The sequence below is a fragment of the Rhinolophus hipposideros genome (assembly GCF_964194185.1).
Source record: "Rhinolophus hipposideros genome assembly, chromosome: 10".
NCBI lineage: Eukaryota > Metazoa > Chordata > Mammalia > Chiroptera > Rhinolophidae > Rhinolophus > Rhinolophus hipposideros.
In genome coordinates, this window is record NC_138056.1 from 39,667,974 (window position 1) to 39,685,822 (window position 17,849).

At 50.9% G+C, this 17,849-nt stretch overlaps 1 protein-coding gene across 4 annotated transcripts in view; it reads right to left on the reverse strand.

The window, feature by feature from the left end:
• Positions 1-17,849, reverse strand: part of MICAL2 (microtubule associated monooxygenase, calponin and LIM domain containing 2) — a 207,279-nt gene that overhangs the window by 71,505 nt on the left and 117,925 nt on the right. For all 4 annotated transcript variants that reach the window (XM_081063541.1, XM_081063540.1, XM_081063538.1 and 1 more), the window contains 8 exons: positions 17,015-17,164; positions 15,426-15,548; positions 14,055-14,273; positions 13,725-13,826; positions 12,389-12,514; positions 2,962-3,069; positions 1,774-1,960; positions 439-527 (listed from right to left, as the gene is read on the reverse strand). In XM_081063541.1, the coding sequence (XP_080919667.1) occupies positions 439-527; positions 1,774-1,960; positions 2,962-3,069; positions 12,389-12,514; positions 13,725-13,826; positions 14,055-14,273; positions 15,426-15,548; positions 17,015-17,164 (1,104 nt within the window). The remainder of the gene's footprint in view (positions 1-438; positions 528-1,773; positions 1,961-2,961; positions 3,070-12,388; positions 12,515-13,724; positions 13,827-14,054; positions 14,274-15,425; positions 15,549-17,014; positions 17,165-17,849) is intronic.

Consider the following 17,849-nt stretch of genomic DNA (forward strand, 5'->3'; position numbering starts at 1 on the left):
GGAAAGGACTTGGAAACCACGGTAAAGGTCGACTCCATACCAGGCATCCCTGCAAACATTGCCCTGTGGTCACATGGGGGGAGTGCGGGGAAAAGACATGACACGGAGGACCATGAGGGGATGACCAGTAACTTTTGCGTGGCTGAACATAGGGTTTCATCCCTGGTGGATAGGAAAGCTCTTCTGGGCTTCTCATGAGAAGCCAGCACAGCCACTCACCTGGGAGCTGGCATCTGGTGGGACACCCCCCCCCCCAGGCCAGCTGAACAGACTGAGGCAAAGGGACCCTTTACACGGGGGTGGGGTGGGGGGAAAGAGCCCTCTTCTTCCTCAGTCTCTCCAGGGCCAGAAACCTTCGTCTAACATGGAAGAACCCTTGAAAACCTTCTCCTATCAAGGGGCCTTCCATTTCACAAGCATTTTCAAGACAAAACGTACCTCTCTTTGTTGCTTCAACTCTGCCCGTCTCTTTCGTTGCTGAGTATTGGTTTTACAGTGAATGAAATGAGGCTTGCAGAAAAACTTCCCTATAAAAAGAAATACACACACACAAAGGTTTTTCTCTTGCAAGCCAGAGACATGGCAGACATAAGGCAAGTGCTCGCCACTGTCTAGGTCAGAAAATGCTGATAATGGAAACAAGCCCATTGCAGCTCATACTTGGGAAGTGGTTTCTGTCACCTGTATTAAAGAAGTGGCACTGGGATGAGGTACAGGACACTTTGCTGCCTTAGAGTCAGGCTGCAGCCACAGGGACTCCCAGGGATGGGGCTGAAACCCTCGGATACTCCCCAAACCAAAGTGAGGCCAAGTCTCTTCCCAAAGCCAGTTGCCAAGCAGCAAAATGGACAGCTCTGAACAGCAGCAACATTTCTGGCTTCTTTTTCTGGGACCCCTAAGGGTGGGAAAGGCTCAGAACAGATGGCAGCAGTGATGGGGAGGAAAAGCCCAGAAGAGACACATACTGGGCCACTGGCCACTGCCCAGGACTATTGGGCGCCTTCCAGAAAAGCTTTCTTTGCTCACCATTACAATAACAAGTGATGGGAATAATGATTACAATAGGAAAAATTTATGTAGGCCTCAGTATACCAGGTACTATTCTAAATACTTTCCATGATTTAACTCATCAACCCTCACAATAACCTTATGAGCTAAGTATTATTATTATTTTACAGATGGGGAAACTGAGGGACCAAAAGGTTAGGGGACAGAACCTGGAAGTTTTGTTTGAGGGTATGAAATCACGAGCACTGTGTTATACTGCTTCTCATATTGGACAGTGCAAATATCAAGTGCTGAAAACTGGAAAATAATCACTCATTCCAATGAGTGCAATTCCTTCATCGATCACCTCTGATTGCCCACTTGTCAGAACAGATGTTACTACTATGGTTTTTCTAATAATATAGACTTTATAAATAACATTCATATGCCATCCTTTATTGAACCCTTATTACGCGAGTGTTGCGGTGCTGGGCATGTGTTTCTCGACCACACAGGGGTGATGGAAGGTGGTAAGACTAAATAAGAAAACGTACACAAAGCTCTTGGCACACGGCAGGTGCCCTCCACGGCCGGTACGCACCAGCACTGGCAGCTTCGTCTTCCCCCAGGAGCTCCTGCCCACCACAGGCAGCCTCTCTCTCTAGAGGAGCTCCCTCCCACCGTCCTGAACAGGTTGCCTGAAGGAAGACACTGTACTCCCTGGAAGTGTTGGGCATCCCGGAGCCTCCAGAGGGACCAACGCTGTCCCAGGGGGAACAGGGTTACCTTCATCAACGTCGAAGGCGTAGGCGGCCAGGCGCAAGGTGGTAGCACACACACTGCAGCGGAAACACTCTCGGTGGAAGAAGTGGCCCTCTGCGCTAAGCCGCTCCATCACATACACGCGCTTCTTACAGAAGTAACAGGTGTCACTGCCACCCAGGTTCAGAGGAAACACCTTTCGAATAGTTTCCTGGGGGGCACAGGGCATCGAGAGAGAAGAGCAGAGTGTTAGGGCTTGCACTCCATCTTCAAATGTGAGGCCTAGGCTTTTAGAAATTCTGACCTGAATCATGGGGACCTCCTGGGCTCCTGTTTGCTGTTCATGTCACTGCAGGCACTGCAGCAAAGAATGAGTGCGGGAATATATGCTCCTAACAGACACCCCAAACCTGCAGGTGCTGCTGCGAATTGTATGTCCAGGCACACAGGCCAGCCATAAGGTAGGCCTGGGACGGGCTGTTCCCTAAGCTGGCCACTCAGGTTTTGGGAATGGAGTGATGCCTCCTGGTCTAATGGAGTGGGCATCCCTCGCAAATATACCTGCCCAGTGAACCTCTCCCCAGGACTCTGTCCCAGGGGTTAGTGTTTGCCTGGGTCTCGAGGGAGGTCACTGACTTAGGTTAGGAAAGATTTTGGCATCAGAACTGTTCAACAGAATGGCAAAAAAGGAGAAGCTGTGTCCCAGGGCCCACCAGGCAGCCAGTAAATTTTCTAAATGCAAGGGGGGAGAGGGCCAGGGCTAGGGCAGGGGGCACCTGGGTGATTCCAGGGGCATGTGCCAAAAGGAAACCAAAGGAACTGTCAGCTCAGCTCACTAGGGATGGCGGGAGAGGCCTCGCTTAGAGAAGGGGAGAAATCAAAGGAAAAGGGTGCTTCTCTATTTCTGAATTCTCAATCCAGTGCAAAAGGGCTACTTAGCTTAGACACTAAATATTGATAGTAAGGGATGTCTGACTATGTGGACGGCCTTGTCTGGCCTTTTCACTGAGTTCTCCAGAGCCCCAGACAGCAGAGAAGATGCTTGGCCTTGGGCAACCACCCCCAAGGGAGCCTAGTGAGGTTTGTCTTTAAAGAAATACAGCCTCTCTCCAACTCTGCTCTGATTCAGCCCCTCTTGTCCAGGGGAAGGGGTACCTTGGAAGGGCCAGGGCCAGTATCTGTGGGCAAAGGCTGAGGGGTGTGTGTCCTTACCAGGTCTGGAGAGGTGGCCTGGGCCTTAGGTCTGTGATCATTCATGTACAGATTGACCAGGACTTCAGCTGCGGCCCCTATTCCGCTGGACACTTTCCCTACTGTCAGCTACCCCAAGAACAGAGGTAGAGGAGACAGAGACAAAGGTAAGGCCAGTTAGCACTGAGAAGGAAAACACAGACAGGTTGGATGTGGGAGAGGGCTCCACACCCACATGCAAACAGCACCCGACATCCTGGGAGAGGCAAAACCAGGCAGGAGCAGGCAGTGGGAGCTCTGGAGATGGAGCAAAGGACAGAAATGGAAGCCCATAGCCCTGGGTGGGCCAGGTGACTCAGAACTACATCCGCTGGGGGCTTTCAGGAGGCAATCGAGTTTCTCGGTGCATAGACAGGATAAACAAATCAAGAGAGGAAGAAGCTACCGACCACCACTTAGCAAATAAATGCAAGATTCAGGACTTGACTCGACCTCCTGACCCCCACCTGGGCACCTCCCTGACCCCCACCCGGGCACCTCCGCACAGCCTCTCTCATCAGCAGCTGGGACAGCTCGGACGGCTTGGCCCAGTCACCACTGAAAAGGTGCATTTGCACCTGTGTCACCAAAGCCTCCAAAGCCTGGGAGGCACAGAAGCCAAGCAAAGGTGACAACGAGCTAAGGAACCAAGACCTCACAGATAGACAACTGAAGGGTTAGGAGCCTTCTCTACCACGAGCCGGTTCTGAGACCAGGCACAAAGCTCTCCACTGAGCTGTTCTCTCCTCTAGTAAAATGGGGAGCGGTGGGAGCGATTGGGGTGGGAATGAAGCTGGCCCCTAGGGCAGGTGGAGGGATCATGATAGGGAGCTCCACTGTGGGCTCCAGGTGGCAGTGCCCAGAGGGCCCCAGAGCTGGTGCCGGGAAACACCAGCCCAGAGTGAGGCGGGGGCGGTTCCATGTGGGCCCCGGGACCACAGTCTGACGGGGTGTGGATGCCTGAGCCCCTGAGGGCATCATAGCTCATGCCTGCCTGCCTCTAAGTGCCTGGATCCTCTGCAATGTGTCAAGGAGCTAGGGAAGGGGTAGGAGCTGGCAGCCTAAGCGGACATGGCACAATTACACATACACCCCCAACAAACCCAGCCGGCTCCCCCTTCCCCCACCAGTTCTGAAAAACCACCTGAGAACGCTGCAGTCTCCTCTGCACGGAAACAAACATGCACAGGATGAGATTCTGTAAATGCTGTTCCTGACCCCATGACCCTGGAGGGCGGGAGGTGACAGACGCTCCCTCGCCTCTGGGAGATATAGCAGAGGGTGCTGCAACCGGGCCCTCTGCACAGGCTGATGGCCATTCCCAGGACCTGTGTGTGGGTGAAGAATGCCCTCAAGCTAAATCCAAGACTACTTTGGGAAGGCCACATCAAATCCCAGGATCGAAAGCCCCAAATATACAGCAGGAAGTTCAGGGAACAGCAAAGCAAATGGCAGCAGAGGCTCCCACTGCTCCCACCTCCTGGTAGCGGTGCCCATGCTCAGAAACTGAGACCAACTCATTGGATTCCAGCAAAAGCACAGGGACCACAGGGACATGAATGGGAGGCAGTGCCAAACAGGCTGGGGAGAAGGACGACCCTGAGACGCTCACTCCCTTTCTCATTAAGATGGCCCCAACCGAACAGCAACTTTGGATCTGTCACTTCAGACTGCGTGTGTGGCTCTGGGGGAATGTGGCTGTACGTCTGCCAGGGGTGTCTGATCCTATGACTCAGACAGATGGGACCTCCTGACTTTATAAAGCCTGCCCCTTCCCAGGAGAAGCAGCTGCCAGGCCCGTCACTCCCCTGCCCCCAGCCCGTCCCACAAGCTGGTCCAGCCTGGGAGAGATTAGGAGTCCACTTCCAAGCATACTCTGCCATTTTCAAGATTTCACAAATGCCAAGAAACTTGGCTCCTACTTTCAAATGTTCAGGTGCATCGGCTCCGGACAGTACACCACTGTTTGCCCCATGTTCCATCCCCCTGAGGCCCCCAACACAGGCCCCTCCGAGGGGGCTGTAGAATACTAAGCACTTCCTGGGTTTCTATCAAAATAAAAAAGGGAGGTCAGATTTATCTCCCTGCCCACACTGCCCTTGTGTGGCCACCTCCACTGGCCGGGGTGTGGACTGGCTCTGTGGTGCTTCTCCACAAAGGCACCAGGGCAATGTTGAGCACCCATGAACAAGTATTGCCTCCCCTGAGTTAGCAGAGATTGAGACTATACTTTCTGGGGCTTTAAATACAAGTCTCTAATGAGCTCTTATTAACCAACTAGATAATAAGCACTTGTGCTGCTGAGCTTGTGCACAATCCTGACTCAGGGAGCGATCCCAGAAGCACGCAGAGGGGCTGGGAGATGGCTGGCGGGTGTTGCCCAAACACACCTGCCGTCTTGAGCTGGCTCAGTTGTCCTACCAGCAGGGCACTGTCCAGTCACCTGGCCAGGGGTGAAGGGTGAAGACCACACCTGGTCTTTTATTATGGGCCCCAAAGACTCCTTTCTCCCATTTGCACCTGTACCCTCTCTGTGTGGCAGCGGCTTTCTTAAGAATAATGAAATGAAAGCATCCTTAAGGAAATCAGCAGTGGGTCTCCTACATACCCGTCCCAACCTGATGGAAACCATCCCAGCATCCCCAGTGGCTAATACCAAGAGTTGCGTGAGGGACTTCCTGGAAAGGTCACAAGGAGACCAGGTGATGGAGAACTCGTCTCAAGGGGTGAGAGGGGGCCCTTGCAGCCCACTCTAAAGACCAGGGTGAAGGTGCACATGGCTGTCGGGATGCGGGTTATCTTGTTTCCTGACAGCAGGCTGCATTACTGTCACCGTGAGAGTCAGGACGTGACCAGCTGGACTTGTGCGAGCTCAGTGCTCCTCACACTCTCAGTTCCGAACGACCAGTTTTTGATTTTTCTTTTTAACCTCTAATCCCTTGGGACCTGATACTTTTGACTACAATACAATGGGGTGACTAGGCATATGATCACACACTGGGCTGTGTGGCGATGTCACCTTGCCCTGCAAGTGTCTGACCTTGCTCTCACTTGCTCATTGGGTCCTCAGACCCCTACCTGCTTGTGGACCACTCTTTGAGTAGCGCGGCTCTAGTTGACTGGGAAATTACCAGGCTCTCGGGATCCTGAGAAGGACAGATGCTCCACTCATGGAGAAACGTCCAGAAAACTCAGCCTGGTACTGACCCCAGAGAAAGATCCACAGGTTCTCAACAAGGAGATTCATGCACTGGAAGGCAAGTCACACATGTACTTGGGGAGGGTTGGTCAAGAGGGGACCTTACGATGTGGCTGGGAATCGTATGTCCAAAGGCAAAGTTGGCCAATCTGATGATTTGATTAAAAATGATCATGTCCCAGTCACTAGTTTTATAAGAACTGGTAATTTTGGAGAATACGGGACTTTTTTTTTTTTTTGCCACCCTTTAGGTATCTTTTAATATTCTTGCCAAATTAAAGAATTGGGGTATTTTGCACTACTTTCCTTCACTGTGCATTCTAATTATTTTTCCGCTAATTAGTTAGAGCATGTTGGAATGGTTTAACAATTCAGGAGGTCCATCATCTCACATTATATTAGATTAATCTCACATACACCATTCTCTTCTGGGAGCCTCAGCTTTCTCATCTGTAAAATGGGGAGATGTAAAATCACCACCATCCTGGCAGGGGTGCCAAAGAGAGTCATCAAAGAATCTGGGCTGTGTCTCACATGGCACTGGGCTCCCAGTAGGATGCATTATCGGCACGATGAGCATTTGGAAGACAGTTAACAAGTCCAAAGTGCCGCCATTGGTGCAGCTTCACATTTCCATGTTCTAGGACTTCTTTTCCTCTCTTAGATGGCCTATCCTGGGGGAACTCCCAGTGGCTTGGGTTCTGGGAGTAAGAATGATGTGACCCACCCAGGACGAGCGCACTGGCTTCTCTCCCCGGAGTAAACCCAGATACTAACATGGCAATGTATCTTGTCATAAGCACCGTCGCCAGAGGCTGCAGAAGACGGCTGCACCTCCACAAACTGGCATTCCTGAGGCAATCCTGTCACTCCCAGCTCGGAATATGGTTCCTGACTGGGTGTTGGAGCTTTTCTCACCCTTCTCCAACCTGGCCCATCTTATCTCTGGTCTGCATCCCCGTATGTCACGACCCTGCCGTGGTCCTCTCTACACTACTGGCACAGGAAGCAGGCTCCTGGGCCCTTTTATGTCCAAACCATAGTAACTTCCCTACTTGGGGTTGGAACTCAGGCATCCAGGCTGTGCTTCTCCACAGAGCTGGGCCACCTGTGACCACCTGGCCTGCTGTGAGCACCAGGAAGCTCACATGGGGCAGGTGGGGGTGAGAATAAAGCTTCCAGGGCCTCAGAGTTGGGGGTTCATGAGAGGGAGAGCTTTCCACAGGCAGGGCCAGAGGACGTCTCCTGGGCCTGCAAGGACATTCCTCACTGAGGAGTCCCTACATGAGAAACATCAGAGGACAGGCTGGTGGACCTGAGTCCCCAGCCATATGCCAATGGTAACGGAAAGGGAGGAAAAGGATGGAAACCTCCTTGTTGGAAAGGGTCTGGATATTCCATGCTCAGAGCTGAGACACACAGGCCTTTGGGACTGTGACTTCACCGTGGGAACCCATATCTGTGCTTTTGTCCCCTGGTGCCAGAAACCGATCACATACTTATATTTACCCTCACGGCCCTTGTAAGGTGGGTCTTATAACCCCCTTCACAACCAGAGCTGCTGAGATTCAAGGAGACTCTAAATCACCGGAGGCAGCACTGAGGTTCCTAAGTGGCTCTGTTAGAAATAGAAACCTAAAAGTGACTTTGTTGTTAGAAAGAGAGGCATCAACATGCACTTTGGGTAAATGAGCTTTCTTCCAGAATTCTCCTCCACTTGGGAAAGAGCATATGTACTGGATACTTCAGGCATTTTTCATCGTAGGCTAGGTCGTTGCATTATTCCAATCACCCTCAGCAGTAGCTGCTGTCATCTCCATCCTACAGATTAGGATACAAAGGTGCGGAGAAGTCCAAGGTCCCACAGTAACTGACGTTCTGACCCCAAGTGTGACTCCAAGCCCATAACCTTCTCCCTGCAATACCCTGCTTCCCTGAGACATACCAGCACTGTGCATATTAAAAGCCCCCCAGGCTGCGATGCATGCTGGACACCATCCAAAAAGCTGCCTAGTTCTGCCCCTGGGACACAGAAAAGAACAATGAGGATGGAGGCAGCCTTGAGATCTATCCAGTGCCAGATGAAACAAAGGCAGATTACCCAGCCAAGACTGCCCAGCTTCCCTCTAATATGCAAATGTATAGAGTAAACCCTGCAAATCCAGTTCTAAAACAAACACCCCCAAGAGTAGAGAAAGCTCCTTTTGCAATGTACATTGCTCTTCTGACCTAGGAGGACTAAACCACAGTTCCCAGCCCAGTGAGGCCATCCTTCTCACTCACTTGTACAAACATTCAGCCGCCATCTTTGCTCACCAGCCTTGGCAAATGGCTAACAGCTATGGCAGGCGCCAAATGGGCAATGGCCTCTCTTCTTAAAGAAAGAAATTAATTCATAGATGATCGGGGGCTAATACCCTTACAGGGGGGCTGGTTTGATGGGATGGATGAGTCAAATGGTCCTGAGAACACAAGACTGGACATGATTCCGTAGTCTAAGGTCTTGAAAGATAAGACTCTGGGGTAAGGATCTGGGCCATAAGTGAGAGGTCCCCAAGATTCCCTGTAATTGTTCAGGCCAAAAAACAAACAAACAAACAGGACAAAAAAACCCAGCAGGATCACTCTGAACTTTAAGGCAAAATGTCAGTGTGAGAGGGTAGGCAAGTGTGGTCTGAAGGCAGAATTGGTGACCCACGTTTGCGTGCCTGTGAGTAACAGGTGCTCCTCGTGGCATGTTTGGCTACATGTGTTCTCATGAAGAAGTGATTGATTATCCCTGGATCCTCAGAATTGTCATGTAGGGCTCTAGGGCAGGAACAGAGACATGCAGCCTGGCAGGAGGTCACCAAGGACCAAGAATCAGTTTCCAAGTGCACTTTCCTTCCTCTGGGTCCCCTGAATTGAGGCAAACTTGGGTCACTAGACAATGAGAGCAGCCCATAGTCTGTTGAGAAGAAGCATTAAGACTCCATGCTCTTTCCAGGAGGGAGGCTCCCTCAGTTCTACCAAAACTGAATGAAACTATGTCACTGCGTTGTCACCTACTTTAAGAGGCAGCTAATTGTGTTTTCAGAGGAGACCATCACTCTGCCTGTTCTGCATGTACAAAACCCAGTGTTGAATCAATGGTGGAGTGGGGTTGGGAGGGAGAGAAGTTGGAGGGGCAGTGAGGGCAGCTGGCAATATCCTCTCCCAGAAGCTCACCATTCTGCCTCTCATTGCCTGCAATGGCTTCACAGTGAGATCTGGAGGGGTCAGTGGGTATCGAGTCCAAGCTGGGTCCTTTTAACAAATGGAGAAACTAAGGCACAGAGAGGGTAAGTGAGTTGCCAAGTGTCTTAGGGTGTTCCTTTCTAAGCGCTCTCCAATCATTCCCGGACACGCTGAAAGGCACATCAGGGTGGAAGCTATTAAAATAGCTCAAGTACACCACTAACTGATGGCCAACACTGGCTTAGGAGATGGGATTCCAAAACAAAACAAAACAAAACAAAACAGGGGGTGATTGTTCTAGCACAATCTGGGAGAAACAAGGAACAAGGCTGTAGAGGTGGGGGCCAGGGGACCTGGGTGGGCCATCCCGAAGCCCTCCCTGTGCCTGGGTGTGAGGCTCTACATGGACATAGCCGCTGGGCTGCTCCATCTGAGGAGGCCTCCATTCACCCTTTACCTCTGTGGTCCAGAGGAGAGAACACTGGGCTGGAGGCAGGAGCCCAGGGCCCTAGTCTCCTCCCCATACCTTTGTTTTCTTTTCTGTGACTCTGCTCCTGCTCAGTTCGCACTTTCCCTCCTGCTACCCCATTAAAATGACTACTCTTCTCCCACACCCCAGGGCTCCGTAATCTGCTTTAATTTTTCCATAGGAAGGATCATCTTACATAATTTTCTTCTATATCATATTATTGTTGGTTGATTATTTCCCACTGCTGGGAGGCAAGCCTCATCAGGGCAGGAAGGTAACTCCTAGTCATTGATGCAAATCCCAAGAGCCTGAAGTACCTGACATCAGAATACTTGAGCTGTCATTCAACAAGTATTTGCCAAATTAATGCATGTTTACACATTGGCTTACTGAGTGACATTGGTTTCAAGCTGCTTGAATAAGCCAGTGAAGCAGCCAGGGCCTCGGTGGCGTGTGCTGATGATATAACAGGGGTAGGCCCAGTGACAGGAAGTGTCTGTCACACCCGGAACTCCCCATGTCCCCAGGCCTGCTGCCTGTTGCTGTCACCTAGAGAACTAATGCCTACTGTAAACCACAGCAGGGAACTGGGAAGTGTGGTGGCTTTTCTCGTCCCAGCTCTGCCTTCAGCTCTGAGCAGATAGTGACTCAGCCAGGTCTTCCTGAGGATGAAAGAAAAGCAGAGGCAAAGAAGGACCACAAACAGGGCCAGCCAGAGAGGGGCTGGGCCAGAGACAAGCGAGGTGTGGGCCCTGTTACCCAGCCAGGTGCACGAGTCACTGCCTGTCTGTGCCCGGGGACCTCACCCCTCTCATCACCCTGTCAAGGGTGACAGTGACCTTTTCCACAGCAGGAAGTACTCCCCAGGAAAGGGCAAACAGGCTGCTCTGAAGCCCTGGAGACGATGATGACAAAAATGCCAGTCTCCACCCATACAGCTCACTATCGCATGAGCCAGTAATCACTTTCTTATTGAGGAGAAAACGGAGGCCCAGACAGGCCAGGAGACTGAAGGTCAAACAGCTGGCCAAAGGGTCATCTGGGACAGGATGCCGGGCATCTCAGCCTTGGCTATTGTCAGTGGCGTTGAAGACAGAAAGTGCTTGTGTTTCTCTATGTCACCTCCTGCTGTCTTGCCAGGGATGTGTCCCAGCCATGTTGGAAGCCTTGCTCCTTTCTTGGAGACTCTACTTGCACTCTTTTACCGACAGTGCTGAGGATGGATGGGTTGGGACCCCCAGCTACATACCAAGAGACAACTCCTAATTTTCCTCTAATGCAACAGCAGGGAGCTGGTTTGTGCATCAGCCTTAAGCATGGAAACAAACGATCAATAACTCTGATAGGGAGATATTCAGCACCACCTGCTGAGCCTAGGTGGGAACTAGACACACTGGATGTGTTCAGAGGAGCGCAGTCTGTGGGGAAGGGACGCCAAGCCTACTTCCATGAGCAAAAGCTAAAGAAGTGGGCTTCATGTCCATTTTCAGGCTCATCCATTCCAGGAGCCAAGCTTTGCAGGAGGCTGCCTCTCTCCCACCCCAGCCTGGTAGTGTTTTCAGAATATTAGGTACGAGGAGGACAGGTGAAAAACATGAAAAGTACCCCAGAACTCAAATTTAATAATTGTTTATGGTACATTTCATTATCAACTTAACCAGAGTTAGCTCCCCACTTCCTTCCACCTTTCCTCCAAGCCAACTTCTGCACTGCTACCTGAGTCATCCTTCTAGAGCACAGAGCAGGTCCTTTAGTTGCTCTTTATGAGAGGATAGAAGGAAATTCCATAACATGACAAGAGTGGGCTCACTTTCACACTCATTCTCTGTACCCCCATAAATACTTTTACCCGCAAATTCAAGTCTCACCAGAGTTCTGACTTTCCATTCATGCAAGTCCTCTCTGCCTTCCTTTGCACATGCGGGACCCTTTCTAAAACACTCTCTCCTTACACTTCTGTCCAGCCAATCATCCGGTGCAACCTTCAACACTCGACCCCCATATTACCTCCTCTGTGACTCCTTCCAGGCTTTTCCCCATTGGGTTTCTACAATCTTGCCTTTTACGCCTCTCATAGACTCAATGAATAGTATTGTATTAGGTTCACCAGGTGAAACTGCCATTTTGTTAGGTCAAGAACAACGAAATATTGGCAATTTCATATAGTAAAAAGCTACTTATTTCTATTCTAATGTGCTGCTTGCCATCTAAACTGTAGTAAGAGAACTGTACCACATCCTGTTTGTTTCCTCAGCACGTGGCATGGTGATTGGCACACAGTAGGTGCCCAACGAATGCGTGCTGGATGGGCGAGCTCTGCCAGATGAGTTTTTGGGTGCTGCCTGTTGTGCTATATTGCTGGATCCAACACAAAAGCAAAACCCCATCCAGGACTGTTGTGAAGTATCTCACAAATTTTCATATCAGCCAAGCCAAGCTCCAGATGTTTGCGCCGGTCGAGTAGAGCAGGAGACCGTCTCAGAACATGCGGGGGCTGGGGGAAGCTAATTGTTCAGGACAACTACCTTTCTGGCAGGAGAAACAGAGTCAACAGTCGATGGATTGGAAGTGGCAGCTGGATCAGGAGATGGAAGGCAGGAGGGAGAAGACGGAGGAGGAGCATGAGACAGGCCGTTAGAGAGGAGTTTATTCTGCACAGAACAGAAACAGAGGAAACCATAATTATCCCCGGGGAAAGGGACCATGACGCTGGGCTCAATAATGCAGCCCTAGGCCCACGGATTCAAGGAGGGGAACGGACCTCCAGGCCTGCGTCTCAGGACAAAACAGAAGCCTCTGTCTTTGGAGCCCAGCAGGATTGCCTAGTTCCTGGTTACGTTTTCTGCTACAACGGTCCCGACTCCCTTGGCACACCAAAACAGCTGGAGAAGAGCCACGTGTGCCTGCCTGTGTCTGCGCAGGCCCCCGCACTAACTCTCGAAGCCCTCACTCTGGAACTTGGTATAAAGTGCCAGCTGCAAATGTAGGAAAGGAGAATCCTGAGCTGTTTGGGGACAGATGGCCCGAGCCGGGGCCTCTGCAGCCTCCCGGCACCTAAACACAAACTAAATAAATGCACAGCATCCTTCCTATGTCAATGACTCCTGGATAGCAGAGGGCACAGGTTTGGAGGAGTCTGAGAGGAGGCAGCAGGGCACGTATGTTCTAGAGACCAGGCTTGCTGCAAGCAAGGGGGCACCTTACATATACAAGTGCCACGGGACCTCACATCAATTATTTCATCTCCTTGCATGCACATACTCTTCTTTTCAGCAAATTTCTAAGTAAGTACCTGGCTTGGAGGGGGCTGTGCTTGGTATTCTAAGGCAAAGCCATTCTTGGCTCGATGCTGCCTTTTGGGAAAGCAGAGTGCAGGTTATGGCATGTGGCTGACTTCCTCATCTGTGTCTCCCAGATCTGGCCACCGGGAGATTTCCCCATCAGGCCCCAAAATGTCATCAGCAACTGGTTTGCTGTCAACTTAAAGGCACTGTAATGTGATTCTTGCAACTGACCAGCTTTCCCTCTTTGTGTTGGCCCTTAGGTAGCTCAGTGTCTACTCAGAAGCTATCTAGCATCTAACAGCATGTGTTTTCCTTCAGTAATGCTTTCCTTTGATCTGAGCCTACTTTTCTGCCTTGGTTTTCCCTTTGTCCTGATTTAGCTACTTATTTTGAATGTTCTCATTTGTGTCTTTTTAAGATACCAGCTCGAATTCTTCAGTGGCTAGATCAATGAATTGTGCCTCATGCTACAAAAGCAGGAGGAAGGAGGAAATGGGCTCCAGAGACCGATTCAAGGTCACCTCACTGAATTTTCAATGTCTGGGTTCCTGGGGGCTCTGAAAGCCCCCTGGTTTACCTGCGGGAAATCCCCGTGTCCAAACATGGAGGCAAGGTGAGCCGCCTTCTCCTTAATGTTCTTTTTGTGAAATTCCCTGTTGGCCATGTTCTGAGCCCTCTTCTGCAGTCATGGTGAGAAAGGAGAGAAAGAAAAGAAAGAGAGATAGTGACAGAGACCAGGATGGTTAACTCCCGCAGAGGCAGGAGGCAGTCAGGCAGGTGTGTCTCACTCATACCACACATAGGACAGGGAGACGGGACACAAACAGTAAGAGAAGGAACCCACCCTGGGCAGGCGGAGGGACAGGGGGAATGAAGGCAGAGACAGGGCAAAGGGCGAGGCTTTCACCTGGAGAATCTTCTCCTCCACTAGCTGCAGCCGCCGCAGCACCCCAGAAAGGGCCAGCGCTCCCTGGCAGGTGGGAGGCAGGGCAGCACGATTTTCTGGGCCCCCCAGCTGCAGGTCAGACTTGGCTCTAGCTCTCCATGGCCGGCTCGGGCACTCTCCACCAGCAGACACTTGATTTAGCTCTCGGAGCACATGCCCTGTCACAACCATCAAGGGGAACTGGGAGAGAAGGAAAATCAAGCTCCCTTCCCTACTGTGGCCCTTTCACAGCCCACCGAATATGAGGACTCCCCATGAGGACCAGGGTCCAAGGGCTCACGAGGGGCCACCTTGCGTGGGATTCCAAACTCCCCTCAGGCCCTGCCCTTCTACCATCTGCATCAGAATCACTTGACATCCTCCTTTTATTTACTTTTCATTTTTCTTTTGTAAATTAACACATTATGGTGAATAATATTATGCAAATCTGACACCCTCCTTAACACCAAATAGTCTTGGGCCTCACCCCAGACCCCGCGAATCTAAACCTGTACAAGCCTGGTTGTCAATCCTAGATTCACACTGACATCACCTAGGGTACTTTCAAAAAACAACCTGAGACTGGAATTGACTTCCAGAGATTCTAAATTTCGTTGGTCTTAGGGTGGGTACCTGATATTGTTTTTTTTCCTACCCATTTTTCATGGGAAAACTAAATTGCTCTTGAGGTAATGCTTACACAGACAGACATAAAACCACTGCCTTATGTCCACACTGACCTCATTCAACCTCCAGCGGAAGCAACACGAGATTTCTCATGCTGATCAGACATCTTTGAGAGCTGTGGTCAATTATAGTGATTCTGTTCAAATTCCAGATGCAGAGATGCTAGCTGGGAAAAGCCACAGCCCGTGGCTACAGCTTGCCTCCCTGCCCACGAGGCAGGCCCTCGTCTGCCCACGTGCCAGCCTTGCCCCTTCACCGTGTGCAGCCAATTGGACCCCTGAGCCCAGTCCACCATCACTGCCACTTTTTCATCAGTTTAGAAATCAGCCTATGTAAGTGGTCTGCAACTAAAGCTAAGTGTTGCAGGGGTATCAGACAAAACCATGTGGTGTGGTCTGTTTCCTCCCCAAGCAAACAAAGCACCAAGGGCAAAGCCGTCGGTCCGTCGATACCCCTGACTGGCTGAAGAATCAGTGGCATGTCTTTCAAGATGCTGCGTACTTGGTTCTTCTTACCTATAAGGGTAGTGAGCTCAAGTGGGGTCTGCCTTCCCAAAGAACCCACAATCAGCGCTACTTGGGGTGTGCAGAGGGCACTGAGCCCACCCGTCAGCATCAAAGTCCCCTCTGGCTTCCCCAAGACCCCATCTATTGGAAGGAGCCCTACCTGCCTTTTCAGAGGAGGTGATGGGCTGGGTGTGGGCTCTTCCGGCTTGAGACAGCGAGAGTTAACAGGAGGGTCAGAAGATGAGCACAGGACAGGCTTACCTATCCCCGAGACATGGCATTCCTGGGAGGAAGAAGGTGAGTCCGAGAAAGCAGCCGCAGGAAACATGAAAGAAAAGCTGAGTCAGACTGAGACACTTGGAGGGAGGAGAGGAAGAGAGGCGGGGAGGGAGAGTTTGCGGGTACAGGGAGAGAGCACTGCAGCGAGCTCCTGCAAGCTGGGCCCTACCAGAAAACCTGAACGCTGGCTCTCTGCCCATGTGGACAGCAAGTCCTGGAGTCCCCTCTTTTAGGACAGTGCATGAATCTATGGAAGGTTTTCTTTCGGCTCAGACCGGGGCACTGGGCAGGCACTGTCAGAGCCCACTCCAGGCCAGGGCCAGCCCGGAGTCCTTCCAGAAATGGAAAAGCTTCCTGCCCACTAGAGGACGGGGTGCTACAGTCCTTCTGACAGAAGACAGTCCTCGGCAACACTTGGGAACTGCAAGGGACCAAGCCTCCAGCAGGGGTAATTGAGAAAAAAAGTGAGTTACAAGTCCCCGGAAAATGGTCCCCTTACAATAAAACCTGGCTTCATGGGGAAGTTGGATTGTCCAGGAGGGGCATGGTCCACATCAAGACAAAAAAACTGTCTATGATCATCTCGATGCCCAATTAATCAAGAGTCTGTCTTCTTCCTGAGAGGAACCTATTTCTGTCATGTGACAGGTAGTCTCCAAAGAAAAACCAAATCCTTTGTCTCAAGCTTTAGTAATATGGCAATGGCATCCCAGAGGAATTCGGAGGTGCAAACTGAACCATGCAGCACAGACTTCAAGCCAGGGTCTGAGAGGTTAGCTCAGTCTGCTGCCTGACTGCAGCTGTGACTGCCTTCAGCCTCCCACGGACCCTGATCAGATACACAGCCCTGCCAATCTGACCCAAGGGAACGGAAGAAGGTTACCAGGGATACACCTGGGAGGTTGGTCTTCCTTTCCGGCAGGCCCACAAAGAGCTAAGACCCGTGACTCAGTTTCCCCTTGTTTGGACAGGTCTCACTATGGACTTACTGATCTTCCAGGCCTCTAGCACCTCTAAAGCTCCCTCCAGCTGCACCGTCTCATGGATGGCTGCAAACCAAGTCATGGTTGCAAAGCAAAACCGAAGTAGGGGAAGGATTTCATGTCCACTGCAGAACAGGCATTGACAAACTAGTCCTCAGGCCAAATCTGACCTGCTGCCTGTTTTTGTAAATAAAGTTTTATTGCAACACAGCCACGTGCATTTATTTAGGTATTGTCCATGGCTGCTTTCATGCTACAATGGCAGAGTTGAGTAGTTGCAAGAGAAGTCAGACGGCCCCCGAAACCTAAACTATTTGCTATCTGGCCCCCTTTACAAAAGTCTGCAACCTCATGATCCAGGAGAAGGCTGACCTGAGCCAGGCCTGGCTGGCATGCCTGAAATCCATCACTAGCCTGAATACGTCTGCTGGCTTCTCAGTTCTGGTCACCAAGAAGGCAGGTCCCGTGAACATTTGATGGCACTCACCTGCTTCAGGAGTGAGGGGTTCCGAGAGCTCTCCTCAAACTTGGCCAGCAGCTGACTTGCCATGGACTTGACTTTGTTCTGATTCCCACCTTCTTTACTGCTGCCGTCCTCTTGATTAGAGCCCAAGCTCCGGCTGGAAAATGCTGAAGGCTGCAAAGGCCAAATTGGGGCATTGGTTTTTGGGTCCCAGAACCTACTGGATATCAGGGAGGGGGCCCGGTGGCCAAGGGCACGGGACTAGTTTCCTGAAGAAGGATGCCCTCAATGGTCTGAGGAAATGAGACAGAAGCAGCAGGTGATGCCCAATGGAGACAATGTCACAGGAGGGGACGCATCTTCCCAAAGATGGGCACACCCATACTTGGGAGCCAGACCATTAGGATTTGAATCGTGACTTTTACTTCCCAGACCAGTGACCTTGGCAATTTAATTTCTCTGAGATTTTCTCACCTGTAAAGTGGGAGCGTAACCCACTTCACACGGTCGTTGCAAAAATAAAATATAATAACGAAGTAGTGAGCAAAATTGTTTTCAAAATACATCATGTGGCTGCCAAGAGGTGAACCAGGAGGGATAAAGGAAGCAAGAGGGGTGTCAGTCAGGCAAGGCACAGACTTTGATTTCTTTCTGCTCTCTCCTTTGCACCCAACTCCCAACTTTAACCTGTCCTGCTCTGTTGGTGCTACCTTTTTTAAAAAAAAAAAACTTCTAATTTTGAAATAATTTTAGACTTAAGTTACAAAGCTAGCACAGATGGCTCTACATATCCTCCCCGCAGCTGCACATAATATTACACTGCTATCATAACAAGGAAACGATCACTGGTATGATCCCA